The sequence below is a fragment of the Monodon monoceros genome, unplaced genomic scaffold (assembly GCF_005190385.1).
Source record: "Monodon monoceros isolate NGI ecotype Baffin Bay Population unplaced genomic scaffold, NGI_Narwhal_1 Super_Scaffold_6, whole genome shotgun sequence".
NCBI lineage: Eukaryota > Metazoa > Chordata > Mammalia > Artiodactyla > Monodontidae > Monodon > Monodon monoceros.
The window spans coordinates 17,091,696-17,112,373 of record NW_021703783.1 but is presented as its reverse complement, the minus strand read 5'-3'; the positions used below and the strand labels follow the sequence as shown (position 1 = coordinate 17,112,373).

General features: G+C 40.0%; 1 protein-coding gene across 1 annotated transcript; it reads left to right on the top strand.

Annotated features, from left to right (window-relative positions):
- Positions 1-4,738: 4,738 nt before the first annotated feature.
- On the top strand, positions 4,739-6,896 carry LOC114886021 (nucleolar and coiled-body phosphoprotein 1-like). The gene is given in 4 exon segments (XM_029206520.1): positions 4,739-4,857; positions 4,932-5,507; positions 5,509-6,039; positions 6,041-6,896. Coding segments are annotated over 4 exon segments (2,082 nt in total).
- Positions 6,897-20,678: the final 13,782 nt, after the last annotated feature.

Here is a 20,678-nt window from a genome sequence, read left to right as displayed (position 1 = left end):
CACTGTCTTAGAGTTTTCTGCATACGTGTGTTTTGTCTCCTTAGGTAGGTTTATGCCTATGTATTTTATTCTTTTTGTTGCAGTGGTAAATGGGAGTGTTTCCTTAATTTCTCTTACAGATTTTTCATCATTAGTGTAAAGGAATGCTAGAGATTTCTGTGCATTAGTTTTGTATCCTACTTTACCAAATTCTTTGATTAGCCCTAGTAGTTTCCTGGTAGCATCTTTAGGATTCGCTATGTATAGTATCATGTCATCTGCAAACAGCGACAGCTTTACTTCCTCTTTTCTGATTTGGATTCCTTTTATTTCTTTTTCTTGTTTGATTGCTGTGGCTAAAACTTCCAAAACAATGTTGAATATTAGTGGTGAGAGTGGGCAACCTTGTCTTGTTCCTGATCTTAGTCAAAATGGTTTCAGTTTTTCACCATTGAGGATGATGTTGGCTGTGGGTTTGTTATATATGGCCTTTATTATGTTGAGGTAAGTTCCCTCTATGCCTACTTTTGGAGGGTTTTTATCATAAATGGGTGTTGAATTTTGTCGAAAGGTTTCTCTGCATCTATTGAGATGATCATATGGTTTTCATTTTTCAATTTCTTAATATAGTGTATCACATTGATTGATTTGCGTATATTGAAGAATCCTTGCTTTCCTGGGATAAACCCCACTTGATCATGATGTATGATCCTTTTAATGTGCTGTTGGATTCTGTTTGCTAGTATTTCGTTGAGGATTTTTGCATCTATGTTCATCAGTGATATTGGCCTGTAGTTTTCTTTCTTTGTTACATCTTTGTCTGGTTTTGATATCAGGGTGATGGTGGCCTTGTAAAATGAGTTTGGGAGCATTCCTCCCTGTGCCATATTTTGGAAGAGTTTGAGAAGGATAGGTGTTAGTTCTTCCCTAAATGTTTGATAGAATTCACCTGTGAAGCCATCTGGTCCTGGGCTTTCGTTTGTTGGAAGGGTTTTTTTGTTTTGTTTTTTGGGTTTTTTTTACGTACACGGGCCTCTCACTGTTGTGGCCTCTCCCGTTGCGGAGCACAGCCTCCGGACGCGCAGGCTCAGCGGCCATGGCTCACGGGCCGAGCCGCTCTGCGGCATGTGGGATCTTCCCGGACCAGGGCACGAACCTGTGTCCCCTGCATCGGCAGGTGGACTCTCAAACACTGCGCCACCAGTGAAGCCCTGTTGGAAGGCTTTTAATCACAGTTTCAATTTCAGTGCTTGTGATTGGTCTGTTTATATTTTCTATTTCTTCCTGGTTCAGTCTCAGAAGGTTGTGCTTTTCTAAGAATTTGTCTAGTTCTTCCAGGTTGTCCATTGTAATGGCATGTAGTTTCTTGTAGTAATCTCTCACGATCCTTTGTATTTCTGCAGTGCCAGTTGTTAGTTCTCCTTTTTCATTTCTAATTCTATTGAGTCTTCTCCCTTTCTTTGTTGATAAGTCTGGCTAATGGTTTATCAATTTTGTTTATCTTCTCAGAATGCCAGATTTTAGTTTTATTGATCTTTGCTATTGTTTCCTTCATTTCTTTTTCATTTATTTCTGATCTGATCTTTATTATTTCTTTCCTTCTGCTAACTTTGGGGGTTTTTTGTTCTTCTTTCTCTAATTGCTTTAGGTGTAAGGTTAGGTTATTTATTTGAGATGATTCTTGTTTCTTGAGGTAGGATTTTATTGCTATAAACTTTCCTCTTAGAACTGCTTTTGCGCTATCCCATAGATTTTGGGTCATTGTATTTTCATTGTCATTTGTTTCTAGGTATTTTTTGATTTCCTCTTTGATCTCTTCAGCGATCTCTTGGTTAATAAGTTGTGTAGTGTTTAACTTCCATGTGTTGTATTTTTTACAGATTTTTCCCTGTAATTGATATCTAGTCTCATAGCATTATGGTAAGAAAAGATACTTGATATGATTTCAATTTTCTTAACTTTACCAAGGCTTGATTTGTGACCCAAGATATGATCTGTCCTGGAGAATGTTCCATGAGCACTTGAGAAGAAAGTGAATTTTGTTGTTTTTGGATGGAATGTCTTATAAATATCAATTTAGTCCATCTTGTTTAATGTATCACTTAAAGCTAGTGTTTCCTTATTTATTTTCATTTTGGGTGATCTGTCCATTGGTGAAAGTGGGGTGTTAAAGTCCCCTACTATGATTGTGTTACTGTCGATTTCCCCTTTTATGGCTGTTAGCATTTGCCTTATATATTGAGGTGCTCCTATGTTGGGTGCATAAATATTTACAATCATTATATCTTCTTCTTGGATTGATCCTTGATCATTATGTAATGTCCTTCTTTGTCTCTTGTAATAGTCTTTGTTTTAAAGTCTATTTTGTCTGATACGAGAATTGATACTACGGCTTTCTTTTGATTTCCATTTGCATGGAATATCTTTTCCATCCCCTCACTTTCAGTCTATATGTGTCCCTAGGTCTGAAGTGGGTCTCTTGTAGACAGCATATATAAGGGTCTTGTTTTTGTATCTATATGGGCCTTGTTTTTGTATCTATTCAGCCAGTCTGTGTCTTCTGCTTGGAGCATTTAATCCATTTACATTTAAGGTAGTTATTGATATGTATGTTCCTAGTACCATTTTCTTAATTGTTTTGGGTTTGTTATTGTATGTCTTTTCCTTCTCTTGTGTTTTCTGCCTAGGGGCGTTCCTTTAGCATTTGTTGTAAAGCTGGTTTGGTGGTGCTGAATTCTCTTAGCTTTTGCTTGTCTGTAAAGGTTTTAACTTCTCCATCAAATCTGAATGAGATCCTTGCTGGATAGAGAATCTTGGTTGTAGGTTTTTCCCTTTCATCACTTTAAATATGTCCTGCCACTCCCTTGTAGCTTGCAGAGTTTCTGCTGAAAGATCAGCTGTTAACCTTATGGGGATTCCCTTTTATGTTATTTGTTGTCTTTCCCTTGCTGCTTTTAATATTTTTTCTTTGTATTTAATTTTTGATAGTTTGATTAATATGTGTCTTGGTGTGTTTCTCTTTGTATTTATCCTGTATGGAAATCTCTGCGCTTCCTGGACTTGACTAACTATTTCGTTTCCCATATTAGGGGAATTTTCAACTATAATCTCTTCAAAAATTTTCTCAGTCCCTTTCTTTTTCTCTTCTTCTTCTGGGACCCCTATAATTCGAATGTTGGTGAATTTAGTGTTGTCCCAGAGGTCTCTGAGACTGTCCTCAATTCTTTTTGTTCTTTTTTCTTTATTCTGTTCTGCAGTAGTTATTTCCACTATTTTATATTCCAGGTCACTTATCCATTCTTCTGCCTCAGTTATTCTGCTATTGATTCCTTCTAGAGATTTTTAAATTTCATTTATTGTGTTGTTCATCGTTGTTTGTTTGCTCGTTAGTTCTTCTAGGTCATTGTTAAAAGATTTCTTGTATTTTCTCCATTCTATTTCCAAGATTTTGGATCATCTTTGCTATCATTTTTCTGTATTCTTTTTCAGGTAGACTGCCTATTTCCTCTTCATTTGTTTGGTCTAGTGGGTTTGTACCTTGCTCCTTCATCTGCTGTGTGTTTTTCTGTCTTCTCATTTTGCTTAACTTACTGTGTTTGGGGTCTCCTTTTTGCAGGCTGCAGGTTCGTAGTTCCCGTTGTCTTGGTGTCTGCCCCCAGTGGCTAAGGTTGGTTCAGTGGGTTGTGTAGGCTTCCTGGTGGAGTGGAGTAGTGCCTGTTTTCTGGTGGTTGAGGCTGGATCTTCTCTCTCTGGTGGGCAGGTCCACATCCAATGGTGTTTTTTGGGGTGTCTGTGACCTTATTATGATTTTAGGTGGCCTCTCTGCTAATGGGTGGGGTTATGTTCCTGTCTTGCCAGTTGTTTGGCATAGGGTTTCCAGCCCTGTAGCTTGCTGGTCATTGGGTGGAGCTGGGTCTTGGCATTGAGATGGAGATCTCTGGGAGATTTTTGCCATTTGATATTACGTGGATCTGGGAGGTCTCTGGTGGACCAATATCCTGAACTCGGTTCTCCCACCTCAGAGGCACAGGCCTGACACGCGGCCGGAGGACCAAGACCCTGTCATCCACGTGGCTCAGAATAAAAGGGAGAAAAAAGGAAAGAACGAAAGAAAAAATAAAATAAAATAAAGTTAATAAAAGAAAAAATAATTATTAAAAAAATTTAAGTTAATAAAAAAAAAAGAAGAAAGCAACCAAATCAAAAAAGAAATCCACCAATGATAACAAGCACTAAAAACTATACTAAAAACAAAAAACCAAAAAATGGACAGACTGAACCCTAGGACAAATGGTAAAAGCAAAGCTATACAGACAAAATCATGCACAGAAGCATACACATACACACTCACAAAAAGAGAAAAAGGAAAAAAATATATATCGTTGCTCCCAAAGTCCACTGCCTCAATTTGGGATGAATTAGTTGTATATTCAGGTGTTCCACAGATGCAGGGTACATCAAGTTGATTGTGGAGATTAATTTACATTATCAAATTTGCTTTAATAGAAATGAGAAAATATAGGTCTTTGGATGCTCTCAGTTATTTGGATTATGCCTTCATTTTGTGAAAGTTTCATAGTCTACCAGGATCTGTGCAAAGGATACCTGAGGGAGGTACGGGCAGTCACGGAGGGAGAGAGCATCCTTGTGATAAGCGGCCTGGTTAGGGAGAGAGGGTATATTTCTAAGTAATTGACACAAAGGAAATTTTAATTAAAATAAATGTGACCGAATGGTAGTGATGCATATTGCCTAGAGGATGGCAGACGCCAGCTTGCGCCGCATGGTTCCCAGCGACCTGTATCCCCTCGTGCTCGGCTTTCTGCACGATAACCAGCTCTCGGACGTGGCCAACAAGTTCGCCAAGGCAACAGGCACTGATGGTTTCCAGTGATTTGGAATTATAAACCACGTTGCTGCAAACATCCTCCTGTGTAGATGTTTGTTTCATGGACCCAGCAGGATGCCAACGCCTCTTCCCTCTTGGACATCTATAGTTTCTAGCTCAAGTCCACCAAGGCCCCAAAGCGGAAGTTACAGGCAAATGGACCAGTGACTAAGAAGGCTAAGAAGAAGACTTCATCCAGTGACAGCAGTGAGGACAGCAGTGAGGAGGAAAAAGCCCAAGGGCCTCCCACTAAGAAAGCTGCTGTACCTGCCAAGCAGGCCAGTCTGCTTCAGCATCCTGGAAAGGCTGCAGTCAAGGCATCAGAGAGCAGCAGCAGCAGTGAAGAATCCAGTGATGAGGAGGAGGAGGACAAAAAGAAAAAGCCTGTCCGGAAGGGAGTTAAGCCCCAAGCCAAGACAGTCAAAGCTCCTTCTAAGAAGGCCAAGAGCTCTGATTCTGATTCTGACTCAAGCTCAGAGGATGAGGTGCCAAAGAACCAGAAGCCAAAGACAACACCCGTGGCAGCTAAAGCTCAGGCTAAAGCCCTAGCCAAACCAGATACACCAGCTCGTCCCACACCTAAAGTAGTCAATGGCAAAGCAGCTGGTAGTAACAGCAGCAGCAGCAGTGATGATGACTCAGGAGGGGAAGGCAGCAGCCGTATCTGAGAAGACCGTACCTAAAACGCAAGCTGTGGCCAAGGCCCCAGTGAGAGCAGCTGCCGCTCCTGCCCAAAAGAGTTCCAGCAGTGAGGACTCCTCCAGTGAGGAGGAGGAGGAGGAGGAGCAGAAGAAGAAACCAGGTCCCTTTAGTTCAGTTCCCCCACCCTCTGTTCCCCCACCCAAGAAGTCCCTGGAAATTCAGGCTCCCAAGAAAGCTGCAGAGAAGCAGCAGCCTGTGGAGAGCAGTGAGGACAGCAGCGACGAGCCTGATTCAAGTTCTGAGGAAGAAAAGAGACCCCCAGCTAAGGCAGTCATCTCCAAAGCAACTACTAAACCAGCTCCAGCAGAGAAGGCAGCAGAGAGCTCTTCAGACAGCTCAGACTCCGACAGTTCTGAGGATGAAGCTCCTGCTAAGCCAGCCAGTACCACCAAGAATTCCTCAGGTAAGCCAGCTGCCGCTCCCAAGCAGTCTGCGGTTAAGCCAGCTACAACTCCCAAGCAGCCTGCAGCCACTGGCCAGAAAGGCTGATAGCACCTCCAGCGAGGAGGAGAGCAGTTCTAGTGAGGAGGAGAAGACGAAGAAGACTGTAGCCACCCCTAAGTCCAAGGAGATGGCCAAAGCAGCTCCGTCTTTGCCTGCCAAGCAGGCCTCTCAGGGTGGTGGGGACAGCAGCTCTGATTCAGACAGCTCCAGCAGCGAGGAAGACAAGGAAGAGAAGACGCCTAAACCCCCAGCCAAAAAGAAGCCACAGAAGGCAGGGGGAACTGTAGCCCCTTCCAAACCAGCCTCTGTGAAGAAAGCAAAGGCCGAGAGCAGCAGCACTTCTTCCTCTGAGGACTCCAGTGAGCAGGAGGAAGAGGAGAAGCCCAAGGCCGAGGGCACTCCAAGACCACAAACCGCCAAGGCCAATGGCACCTCTGCACTGACTGCCCAGAATGGAAAAGCAGACAAGGACAGCAACAAGGAGGAGGGGGGCAAGAAAAAGGCAGCAGTGGCAGTTGCTAAGCCAGGTTCAGGAAAGAAGTGGAAGCAGAATGAGGCTGCGAAGGAGGCAGAGACTCCTCCAGCCAAGAAGATGAAGCCCCAGACCCCCAACACGTTTCCTAAAAGGAAGAAAGGAGAATGAAGGGGATCCTCCCCATTCCGAAGGATCAGGGAGGAGATTGAGGTGGATGCTCGAGTGGCAGACAATTCCTTTGACGCCAGGCGGGGTGCAACCAGAGACTGGGGGGAGCGAGCCAATCAAGTTCTGAAGTTCACCAAAGGCAAACCCTTCCGGCACGAGAAAACCAAGAAGAAGCGGGGCAGTTACCGGGGAGGCTCCATCTCTGTCCAAGTCAATTCTGTTAAGTTTGACAGTGAGTGACCGTGGACCATCTGTAGCACAGCAGGGGTGATGGTCTGAGACCACTCACTTTCCCCAGTCGACCTGGGAACCCTCAGCTCTATCGGGGGAGGGTGTCGGTGAGGAGAGCAGTTTAGATTAGGTCCGAAGGCTTTGCATCGTAACATCCTCTAAGGTCCTTTTCTGTTTTTGTGGTTTTGTACAGATTTGTTTTTGAGTGTTGGGTAGCAAGGACAAGGTAAGGGGAGTGTTCTTTTTTAAGAAAAATTGTTTTAGTTGTAATTCTCCCTGTTTTGTGGAAGTTCTCATACTGAGAAATTTGTATATTTTACATTAGATCATTTCTTATTGATTTTTGTTGTGGTTTTCAGAGGTGGGTTCACAGATTAAAATCTCAGCTATCTTCCAAGATGTGGTAAAGGTCACATGTATGAATTTTTATAATTGGAGTATTCTGTCTATGGGAGTGCTTGTGTCCACATTTCATCCTTCCTACCCCTCAGGGCCCTGGTGAGGGATGGCTAAGAATGGTTAATGTATGTATCTGTTAAGCATGAACTACCTACCTCATTCGTGGGGTCTAGGACTGAAGTTTTCAGCCAGCATGGACTTACCTACTTTGGGGGATAAAATTTACTGTTTTGTTTCAGGCAAAATTCTGGTGGGGAGTGAATGCCGTGGGGTCAGTCTGAATATTTCGTTTGCTATAATTTTATTATTACATAATGTTTGCAATATGTGTTTTTTAATTTGAAAGCATAAACTTTTTTATTGTTCAAAGACAAAAAATAAATAAATAAATAAATGTGACCAACTAAATCCCGCCAGGTAGTAGACAGCTGAGTTGGAAAATGACAGAGAAGCTTATTCAGTCCTGACAGAAATATTTAAAAGTCATCAGGTAAATATACAAATTAATAATGTTAGTATTACATTTGATCCAAAAGGTAGTTCTAGCCAGTCCAATAAATATCTCATTTCATTCTTCTTTTGCTCGCATAGTAAAGGTCAACAATATCCTGTTTTGTGAGAGTTCAGCTTCTGATTTATAACTAAGATTATAAGGCTTTTGTAGCCAGGGGTGAAGTAACATTTCTGCCCTGAGGGTCATAAAACCTAAGTAGGAATTCCTTGAGGCCACTGTAGAGTGCAAACAAAACTAAGGTCCAAGGGGGATGAGGCTGCAGTGACAGGACCCGTCACAGTACTCTTTCTATGATGCCAATTAAACAAAAGGGCCCCGGGTCGCAGGAAGGACAGCTAATAAGTGCCCTGGCCAGGGCTGGTTTCATACCTAGACTATTGAGGACAGTCATCTGCTCGTTCAAGTAAGGCCCTGCTTTCAGTCAGAGCTGTTGGCTCTTAAAGTCTGACCCAGGCCTGGGTCTCTGCTATGAAATGAGAGATCTGAAATTCAAAGAAAGAGAACTTGGGCAGTGATATTTATTTTTGTAAAATGAGGAGATTGGGACTTCCCTGGTGGCGCAGTTGTTGAGAGTCCGCCTGCCGATGCAGGGGACACGGGTTCGTGCCCCGGTCCAGGAAGATCCCACATGCCGTGGAGCAACTGCGCCCGTGAGCCATGGCCGCTGAGCCTGCGCGTCCGGAGCCTGTGCTCCGCAACGGGAGAGGCCACAGCAGTGAGAGGCCCGCGTACCGCAGAAAAAAAAAAAAAAAAAAAAAAATGAGATTGTACAAAAAGACCCCTGAGGGCCTATCCAGCTCAGCACCTTTCCCATGCCCTGAATTGCCTCCCTCAGGGACTCTCCTCCCCGAGAAGCGAGAAGGATGAAGAATGTAGGTACCAAGTGCGGGTAGAGGGTGGAAGGAAGAGGACAGCGACGTGTTGTCCTTTCCCCAGTCACATCCAGTGGTCCTGTCTTGACTCCTATTTCTGTCTGTGTTGCTCTTTTCCTGCCAGTACTTCAGGCTTTCCTAGTTTTACAGGTGATGGAAGAAGGATTGGGAATCCCTTAGAATGGACTCCAGGTGCTGTACTAGACTGTGAAAATACTGGTGATTAAGCCAGAAGGCGTTATTTCTTTAGCCCTTACAGCCAGAAGTGGAGGGTGATGACTAAAAAGTCCAGTGACAGAGTTCTGCAGGCCTGAATCACTGTGTGTGGGCTCAGGAATGGGGTCCTTAAAGGAGTCCCATGGACTGCCATTGGCAGGCAGTGGTCCCCCACTCATGATGGACCCCTAATGTGCAGCTGTGCTGGTGGATCCGGAATGCCCACATGGCCAACCAGGTCTCACATTTTGCAAAACACAACCCCCTAGCCAAGTGGGTCAGGCATGAGGAGAGACTACGGGTGGACTTGCCGGCCCCTTGACAGATTCCTCTTGCCCAGTCTGTGACGTGAGCTTCAAGACAGCCTGGTCTCTGGATCTGGAAAATCAGCCATAGTTTAATACCACCTGGAAGAGTCTTCATCTAACTTTTCCCCCCTTTGGCATTCTTTTCTCTGCCCCGTCTTTTTATTTTTTTATTTTGGTCATGAGGCACGTGGGATCTTAGTTTCCCGACCAGGGATCCAACCCGTGCCCCCTGCAGTGGAAATGGAGTCTTAATCACTGGACCCCCAGGGAAGTCCCTGTCTTTTTATTAAGACAGTTTCTCAAAGTGTATTTTGCAGAATGTGCATGAGAATCACCTCTAAAGTACTTGTTCAAGATTTCATTTGAGAACTATTGCTCAAAAACATGACATCAACTCTGGCTGCACAAGAGAATCACCTGGCAAAAAACCTTTTTAAAATACCAGTTCTCTGGGCCCCATACCCAGAGCATCTCATTTGATTGGTCTGGGTTAGTTCTGATTCAGTAGTCAGGGATGCAACTGGAATACATATGTTAACAATTATTATACTTACCAATGATTTTTTTAAACTTATTTTTATTTTTGGCTGTGTTGGGTCTTTGTTGCTGCACATGGGCTTTCTCTAGGTGTAGCTAGTGGGGGCTACTCTTTGTTGCGGTGCGATTCTCATTGCAGTGGATTCTCTTTGTTGTGGAGCATGGGCTCTACGTGCGTAGGCTTCAGTAGTTGTTGTGCGTGGGCTCAGTAGTTGTGGCTCACAAGCTCTAGAGCGCAGGCTCAGTAGTTGTGGTGCATGGGCTTAGTTGCTCCACAGCATGTGGGGTCTTCCCAGACCAGAGCTCGAACCCGTGTCCCCTGTGTTGGCAGGTAGATTCTTACCCACTGCGCCACCAGGGAAGCCCTTTACCAAAGATTATATTCAACTTTGATGAGGGTGGTTGAGGTACCATGACATTTTGAAAACACTGTCTAGGCCTTCACCAAGGGTATAATCTGCTACCCTTGGGAATGTTCTCTGTCTTGAATTCTGGTTCCACCAACTTGTGTCTGATCTTGGGTAGTTATTAACCTCTCTGTGCCTCAGTTTCTCCATCTGTAAAATGGAGGAAATAAAAGTACTTACTTTATAGAGGTTGTAAGGATTAAAAGAAGTTAAGACAGAAAGAGGTCATTTTTATTTTGGGAATCTCTCTCTCTCTCTCTCTATTTAGTTGGCTCTGGTTCTCTGATAAGGCAGTAATTCAACTGTTTCCATGTCCTCCTTCACCCTTAGCCTTCCCATTCCACTTGCCCACTCACACGAGATACTCCAATCATGGTTAGAAGAAATTTTCTCTATATATGATTTGTTGTGAAGAAAGACAAGACATGCTAAAATTGTATTTTACAAAGAATTTCCTCTAGTGGATATTAATGTTCAATGTATGATGGTTGAACAATGAAAATATGTTATTAAATCTCTAATGAGATTAATAATCATGAGATTTAATAACAATTAATTTCTTATTAATTAATAAATTATTAGTTACTTCCAATCAATTGATTAAAACTTTATTTTTTTTAAAAGCTAGAACTGTGATAATACCTAGTATATCTTTGAAAAGATAAAGAAAATTGATAAACCTTTAGCCAGACTCATCAAGAAAAAAAGGGAGAGGGCTCAAATCAGTAAAATTAGAAATGAAAAAGAAGAAGGTACAATGGACACCACAGAAATACAAAGGATCATAAGAGACTACTACAAGCAACTATATGCCAATAAAATGGACAACCTAGAAAATATGGACAAATTCTTAGAAAGGTACAATCTCCTAAGACTAAACCAGGAAGAAATAGAAAATATGAACAGACCAATCCCGAGTACTGAACTTGAAACTGTGATTAAAAAACTTCCAACGAAAAGAAGTCCAGGACCAGATCACTTCAAAGGCAAATTATATCAAACATTTAGAGAAGAGTTAGCACCCATCCTTCTGAAACTATTCCAAAGAATTTCATATAAAGGAATACTCCCAAACTCATTCTGAGACCACCATCATCCTGATACCGAAACTCGACAAAGATATCACAAAAATTACAGGCCAATATCACTGATGAACATAGACACAAAAATCCTCAACAAAATACTAACACTCTGAATCCAACAATACATGAAAAGGGGGGCTTCCCTGGTGGCACAGTGGTTAAGAATCCACCTGCCAATGCAGGGGACACAGGTTCAATCCCTGGTCTGGAAAGATTCCACAGGCTACGGAGCAACTAAGCCCATTTGCCACAGCTACTGATCCTGTGTGCCACGACTACTGAAACCCGTGCACTCTAGGGCCCATGTGGCACAACTACTGAGCCTATGTGCTGCAACAACTACTGAAGCCTGCATGCCTAGAGCCCGTGCTCCACAACAAGAGAAGCCACCGCAGTGAGAAGCCCGTGCACTGCAACGAAGAGTAGATCCCACTTGCCACAACTAGAGAAAGCCCACGCACAGCAACAAAGATCCAACACAGCCAAAAATAAAAATAAAAAAAAAAACATGAAAACATACACCATGATCAAGTGAGATTTATCACAGGGATGCAAGGATTTATCAATATCCACAAATCAATCAGTGTGATACACCACATTAACAACTTGAAGAATAAAAACCATACGATCATCCCAATAGATGCAGAAAAAGCTTTTGACAAAATTCAACATTCATTTGAAAAAATGAAAAACTCTCCAGAAAGTGGGCATAGAGGGAACCTACCTCAACCATAATAAGACCATATATGACAAACCTACAGCTAACATCACACTCAACTGTGAAAAGCTGAAAGCATTTCCTCTAAGATCAGGAATAAGACAGGATGTCTACTCTTGCCACTTTTATTCAACACAGTTTTGGAAGTCTTATCCACAGCAGTCAGAGAAGAAAAATAAATAAAAGGAATCCAAATTGGAAAAAAAGAAGTAAAACTGTCACTGTTTGCAGATGACATGATACTATACATAGAAAATCCTAAAGATGCTAACAGAAAACTACTAGAGCTCATCAATGAATTTGGTAAAGTTGCAGGTTACATAATTAATACAGGTAAATCTCTTGCATTTCTATACGCTAAAAATGAAACATCAGAAAGAGAAATTAAGGAAACAATTCCATTATCATTGCTTCAAAAAGAATAAAATACCTAGGAATAAACCTACCCAGACAGCAAAAGACCTGTACGTGGAATACTATAAGAGGCTGATGAAAGAAATCAAAATTGACACAGATGGAAAGATATACCATGTTCTTGGATAGGAAGAATCAATATTGTCAAAATGACTATACTACCCAAGGCAATCTATAGATTCAATGCAATCCCTATCAAATTACCAATGGCATTTTTCATGGAACTAGAACAAAAAATCCTAAAATTTGCATGGAAACACAAAAGACCCCAAATAGCCAAAGCAAATTTGAGAAAGAAAAATGGAGCTGGAGGAATCAGGCTCCCTGTCTTCAGACTATGCTACAAAGCTACAGTCATCAAATCAGTATGGTACTGGCACAATAACAGAAATATAGATCAATGAAACAGGATAGAAAGCCCAGAAATAAACCCATGCACCTATGGTCAATTAATCTATGACAAAAGAGGCAAGACTCTACAATGGAGGAAAGACACTCTCTTCAATAAATAGTGCTGGGAAAGCTGGACAGTTACATGTAAAAAAATAAAATTAGAACATTCTTTAACACTATACACAAAAATAAACTCAAAATAGATTAAAGACCTAAATGTAAGACTGGATACTATAAAACTCTTAGAGGAAAACATAGAACACTCTTTGACATAAATCACAGCAATATCTTTTTTGAGCTGTCTCTTAGAGTAATGGAAATGAAAACAAAAATAAACAAACGGGACCTAATTAAACTCAACAGCTTTTGCACAGCAAACAAAACCATAGACAAAACGTAAAGACAACCCACAGATTGGGAGAAAATATTTACAAATGAAGAAACCGACAAGGCATTAGTCTCCAAAATTTACAAAGAGCTCATGTGTCTCAATATCAGAAAAACAAACAACCCAATCAAAAAATGGGCAGAAGACTTAAATAGACATTTCTCCAAAGAAGGCATACAGATGGCCAACAAACACATGAAAAGATGCTCAACATCGCTAATTATTAGAGAAATGCAAATCAAAACTACAATGAGATATCACCTCACACCAGTCAGAATGACCATCATCAAAAAATCTACAAACAATTAATGCTGAAGAGGGTGTGGAGAAAAGGGAACCCTCCTACACTGTTGGTAGGAATGTAAATTGTTATAGCCACTATGGAGAACATTATGGAGGTTCCTTAAGAAACTAAAAATAGGGCATATATCCAGAGAAAAACATGGTTCGAAAGGATATATGTGTCCCAATGTTCATTGCAGTGCTGTTTACAATAGCCAAGACATGGAAGCAACCTAAATGTCCATCAACAGATGAATGGATAAAGAAGATGTGGCACATATATACACAATGGAATATTACTCAGCCATTAAAAAGAATGAAATAATGCCATTTACAGCAACATGGATGGACCTGGAGATTATCATACTAAATGAAGTATGTCAGACAGAGAAAGACAAATATCATATGATATCACTTATATGCAGAATCCAAAATAAAATACAAATGAACTTATTTACAAAAGAGAAACTGATTCACAGACTTAGAGAACGAACTTATGGTTAGTGGGGGGGAAGGGGGAGGGAGAGAGTGGGAGGTTGGGATTGACATATACACACTACTATATTTAAAACATAACCAACAAGGACCTACTGTATAGCACAGGGAACTCTGCTTAGTATTCTGTAATAACCTAAATAGGAAAAGAATTTGAAAAAGATAGATACATGTATATGTATAACTGAATCACTTTGCTGTACATTTGAAACTAACACAACGTTGTTAATCAACTATGCTCCAATAAAAACAAACAAACAAAAAAAACACACAAAAAAACAAAAAACAAAAAGAAATGCTAGAACTGTGGTGACACCCAGTGGCCAAAATGTTAACCACTGAGATTTTTTAAATACATGTATTCTCCTCGGCATACAGATACTTAATATTGCATCTATTTTATCTTTATATTTTGAGACCAATTTAATAATAAAGCATGAAACAGTCCTGCATTAAAAATATCAGCAATGATATCACTTATATGTGTAATCTAAAAAAATAGTATAAATGAACTTATTTACAAAACAGAAATAGAGTCACAGATGTAGAAAATAATCTTATGGTTACCAGGGGGGCAGGGGGTGGGGTGGCATAAATTGGGAGACTGGGATTGACATATACACACTACTATATATAAAATAGATAACTAATAGGGACCTATGGTATAGCACAGGGAACTCTACTCAATACTCTGTAATGACCTATTTGGGAAAAGAATCTAAAATAGAGTGGATATATGTATATGTATAACTGATTCACTTTACAGTACACCTGAAACTAACACAACATTGTAAATCAACTCTACTCCAATAAGAATTTTTAAAAAATAAAATTTTACCCAGTATAAAAAAAAGAATATTGTCAATGAAATGTGGACAAACCAACATTCTTTAGTATATTTTTAGTAGTAAAACTTTTCCATCCAGTTCAGGCAGACAAGAGCACAAGGTCATCAAAGGTGACATTCATAACAAAAACTTTCCCACTTGGAGAAAGCAATTTGTATCAGTATGTAGAAAACAAACGAAAGACCAGACACAGGAGAATTGTAACAGAGACTATTAAGACTTCACATATGGCCCTTTAAATGATGAGGAAATAATTAACAATTCAGGTAACAGTGATTCCTCTATCTATTTCCCCTCCCAAATTGGTATAGGATCTATCCTTCGATATATTCATTCTTTTGCTCATTCAGGAAATATTTCCCAATGTCCTATTTGAGAAGCAGACTCTGAGAGGGAGATTAATGTCCAGGAGGTTTATAGGAAAGTGATCTTGGGAGGATTGGGCAGAGGGAGAAGATGGGCTGCTATGCAGTCTCAACAACGGCTTCAGCTGACCCCACAGGGAGCTCTGAAGCTAGCATGACCCCTTAGTGTTGCCTCTTATTGGGGAAAGTGGGGAGAACTTTTATCCTCTGGGTCCATCCAGTCATTGGATGTTGGCTACCCCCAGGAAGGGGTGACTTTCGGTGAAGTAGCTCTCTTTTAGCTGAAGCAGTGCTGAAGAGGGCTGACAGCTGAGACTCATCTACTGACAATACTCGCAGCAGTTGGAAGAGTAAGTCCTCCAGTATCAAGGGTGATCAGCCTAGCCCATCTCAGCATCCTCTGAATCACCACACTGAAGCCATACGATGCCAATAGAACAGACCGGCCTTCTGACATTTTAGAACTTAAACAAATGAACACCCATATAAATACTCCAGGCTATGAAGGAAGATTGAACTTTAAGAGAATAATGGGCACGGGTGGGGTAAGGAGAGGAAGGCTAATTTTGTCTCTGCTGATTTCTGCATCAGAGTAGATGGGCATGAAGGATACAAAGAACTATAACACTTGGACTGAGAAGTGTTTACCTTATTCTGTGGGCAGTTTGGAGTCACTGTAAGTTTTTACAAAGAGAAGAGCAAGCACTAAGTAGACAATCTAGCTGGTAGTAAATTTTCTGTCATCTTTAAGGCCACTTCGAATTGCACCTTCACCTGAAAAGCTTTTCCTGCTTCAAGATTTTTAAGGGCCTCTCTCTACCCTTGGTCTTAGAATAAAATAAAAATTCCTTAGTGTAACTTACAAGACCCTGTATGATTTGGCTTTGTTTGTTTACCACTCCAGACTCATCTCTCATCCCATTTCTCTATATTTGTTGGCCAGCCTAGGCTAATTTTGCCTCTGCTGATTTCTGCATCAGAGTAGACATCAGTAGAACTGGTGTCTTATTTATCTTTTTATCTTCAGGGACTATTATAATACCTTTAACATGCTAATGCTTTATTGCTGAATTGAAGAAAAGTAAATAGTCCTCACAGATTATTTTGTTGATAGCTGCTCTCCCTCAAAGAACCACAGAATCTAATCCAGAGTATTTCCTTTTCAAGTTTATTTTTGTAATAAGAAATTTAAAAGACTTCTGCACTGTAATTCTGTGGCCAGTCATACCCAGTGCCCTAAATACCTATATTTACCATAAATTTGGCATATATTTCTTCTATGTGAAATATTTCTTCTCAGTTAAACATCAGTACAGTTGCAACTATAGAATGAGAAGGGATCGTAGAGGTAGTCTATTATATAAGCCCCTCAGTTCATAGTCAAATAAACTAACTTGAGGGTGTTAAATGATTTGAAAAATGCCACCTAGCTAATTAGTGACAAAGTTGAAGCTAGAATCTAGAAGTAGTAATTGCTAAATCAATTCATCACTCATCATCATCATCACCATCAATGCTTAGAGGCCCTACATGAACCAGGTACTCCTCTAAAGATGCTACTTATGTATTATCTCATTTAACCTTCACAATCCTCTGAGGTGATACTATAATATTATTAGCTTCAATTAGGGTAAGGAAGGTAGGGCACAGAGAAGTTGACTAACTTGCCCAAAGTGCATAATGCATAATAATTCCAATAAAAGCCCTCAAACATATCTCTTTTCCCAGCTTCTTTAATTCCCAAAGCTGAACATATCAACATAGATAGTGGATTAAAAATAAAACTCCTTCCATTAGGAAATGGACTCTATCTCCTGACTTCTTGATCTGGGCTGGATAGTCAGCAACTTGCCTCACTTTGACCAGTAGAAATGGGACTGAAGTGACATTGGGTGACTTCTAAGGAAGCACTCAAGAGGTGTTGCAGCTTCCAATCTCACCTTCTAGCTGCTCTGAGATTGCCATGTTAAGAAGCCTAGGCTGCTCTCCTTAAAGTTGAAAGATTACAAGAAGAGAAAGACCCAGACAACAACCAGCATGTGAGTAAAATTCAGATCATTCAGTCATTCTAGCCACTAGGTGACTGCGACCACAAGAGTAAGCCCAGGTGAGACCAGAAGGACAGCCCTACTGCATTCTACTCAAGTTGCTGACCCAAAGAACTGTGAAAAATTAAATGGTGGTTGTTTTAAGCAAACATATTTTGAAGTAGTTCATTATATAGCAATAGGTAACTTGTACAGTGTATGATATTATCATTTGATTAGTGTTAGCATGGTGTTTCTTTTTCCATCTCATTACTGTTAATTTTTTCTGAGTCATTATATTTAAAGTAGGTTTGTGGTAGACAGCATAAAGTTGGGTCTAGTTTTTTAATCTGATCTGAAGATCTCTGTCTTCTAACTAGTGTGTTTAGACCATTCACATTTAATGTGATTATTGATAGAGTTGGATTAAAATTTACCATCTTTGTAACTGTTTTCTATTTTCTATTACATTTGTTCATTTTTCTCCCACCCCTCTTTTTCTGACTTCCATGTGTTTAATTGAGAATTTTGTATTATTCCATTTTACTTCCTCTCGACATTTAAAAAAACATTTTCAGTTGTTGCCCTAGGGTTTACAATATATATTTTAAAATATTCTAAGTCCACCTTCAAATAACACTATACTGTGCCACTTTATGAGTGTATTCCCAAGTCATCCTTCCCATCCCTTGAGACACTGCTGTCAATCATTTCATTTATCCATATGCTATGATCACCCTGGATAGATCAACCAGACAGAAAATCAATAAGGAAACAGCAGACCTGAATAACACTGTAAACCAAATGCACCTAACAAAATATATAGAATATTCCACCCAATACCACCAAAATAAACATTCTTCTCAAGCACACATGGAACATTCTCCAGGAGAGATCATATATTGGGTCATAAAGCAAGCCTTAACAAATATAAGAATATTGAAATTATGTCAAGCATTTGTTCTGTCCACAATGGTATAAAACTAGAAGTCAATAACAGGAGGAAAGTTGGAAAACTCACAAATATGTGGAAATTAACACACTCCTCATCAACCAGTGGGTCAAAAAAGAAGTCAAAAGGGAAATAAAAGAATATGTCAAGACAAATGAAAATGGAAATACAAGATATCAAAACTTAGGGAATGCAGCAAAAACAGTTCTGAGAGGGAAGTTTATAGTGATAAACACATACATTAAGAGAAAGATCTCAAATAAACCACCTAATTTCAAGGAATTAGAAAAAGAGCAAACTAAGCCTTAAGTTAACAGAAAGAAGGAAATAAAGATTAGAAATAAATGAAATAGAAACTAGAAAGACAATAGAAAAAAATCAATGAAACTTTAAGAGTTGGTTTTTTTAAAACATAAACGACAAACTTTTAGCTAACCAAAAAAAAAAAAAAAGGACTCAAATAAAATTATAAATGGAAGAGGAGACATTACAACTGACACTACAAAAATACAAAGGATTATAAAGGTTACCATGAAAAATTATATTCCAAAGAATTGGATAACCTAGAAGAAGTGGATAAATTCCTAGAAACATATATCTTACCAAGACTGAACTCTCAGGCAGCAGCTGGTAAAGCATGTAGTTAAGGTGCTTCCAGGGAACAAGTGTGAGATGGGTGTTTTTGCCTGCTTCCTCTGCACTGAGCCCTGGTGGGATAGCTTTGTCAAGTGCTCATATGCGCATTAACTATTGCTGCTGCTTTTGCGATAGTCTTTTGGGTCTCATGTATGCAAGCCACACTGGCTCTCAGAGTTAGGTATTTTGGGGTCCCATCTATTGTGTGGGCATCTTAAAAGTTTGGGTGCTAAATGTAATGTCCAAACTCTTCACTCTTCGGGGAGAAGCTGGTAGTTGGAGTTCCCTCCTGATCGTCCCGTACTGTGCTGGGAGTAGGGTTTATAGCAAGAGTGTGTCTCAGCCTTTTTTACCAGTTTCAATGTGTGTATTTTCTCATTTGTCTGATGTTTAGGAATCACTCAGCTGATTTCTGGATTTCTTTTAAAGGAAATTGCTCTATATGTAGCTGTACATTTGTTGTGTTGGTGTGAGGAGTTCGGGAGTCTCCTGTGTCACTACCTTGGTTGACCACATATCTATGTGATCCACTTATTAAGTGTTAACTTGACAAGTTCATAACACATGGAAACAACCTAAGTGTCCGTCAATGGTGAATGAAGAAAATGTGGTATATAGATATATACAGTGGAATATTATTCAGCCATAAAAAGGAGGAAATTCTGCTATTTGCCCAACACTAATGAAACTTAAGGGCACTTATGCTAAGTGAAATAAGCCAGACAGAGAAAGACAAATGCCGTGTGATTTCACTTATATGTAGAATCTAAAAAAAAGCAACCAAAAAACCAAAGGAATTAATAGAGAGTGTACTGGTGGTTGCCAGGGGCTGGGGAATAAGGGAAACAGATGATGTTGGTCAAAGGGTCCAAAGTTCCAGTTATAAGATATGTAAGTTTCTGGGAATTAATGTCCAGCATGGTGACTGTAGTTAACAATACTGTGTTGTACACTTGAAAGCTGCTAAGAGAGTAGATCTTAAATGTTCTCACCACACACACGCACACACACACACACACACACACACAGACACACGGAATGGTAGCTGTGTGAGGTAATGGATGTGCTAACGTTATTGTGATAATCATTTGCAATGCATATATATTTCAGATCATCACGTTGTACACCTTAAACTTACAAAATGTTATATGTCAAGTATAGCTCAATGAAACAGGAAAAAAACAAAATGTAATAAAATAAACATGTAATTCAGATGTATAGAGAAAAACAAAATAAAATCGGCTAATATTTAAGTTCGTCCATTCTTTCCTCAGCTGTTTCAAGTCTACTCACCCACTCTCAAAGGCATTCTTCATTTCTGTTCCTGTGTCTGATTTCTAGCATTTACTTCTGATTCTTTCTTATAGTGTCCATCTCTCTACTGACATTACCTATCTGGTCTTTCATGTTGGGTACTTTTCTCATTACATCCTTTTAGATATTAATCATAGCTATTTAAATTGCCTATTTGATAATACTAACAAGTGTGTCATATCTGAGTCTGGATCTGATGATTGCTTTTTCTCTTCAGACTCTGCTTTTTCTTGCCTTTTGTATGCTTTATAATTTTGTTGTTGAAAGCCATGTATGTTATTGGGTAATGGGTACCAAGACACAAAGTCTCTAGTATGAAGATTTATGTTAATCTTTCTAGGAGTTGGACTGTATTTACTCTTTCCTGTAGCTATAGGGACCAGAGACTTCAAATTCCTCCAATGTCCTTGGTTTTGATTTGGGGACTTCCTTTTTTATTTCTCTTCACAGAAAGTCTGTGTCTTGTAGTCTTTTAAGCTGTAATCCACTGTTATCATACTAGCAACATATTGGTGTAGCATAGGGTATAGAAGACGGGCAGCATTCTAAAATCTTCTAAGACTTGGTCTCTTAGTGGGCTTGTCTTGGGAATATGCCTTCACAGGTGCTTCTGTCTCTCCTACA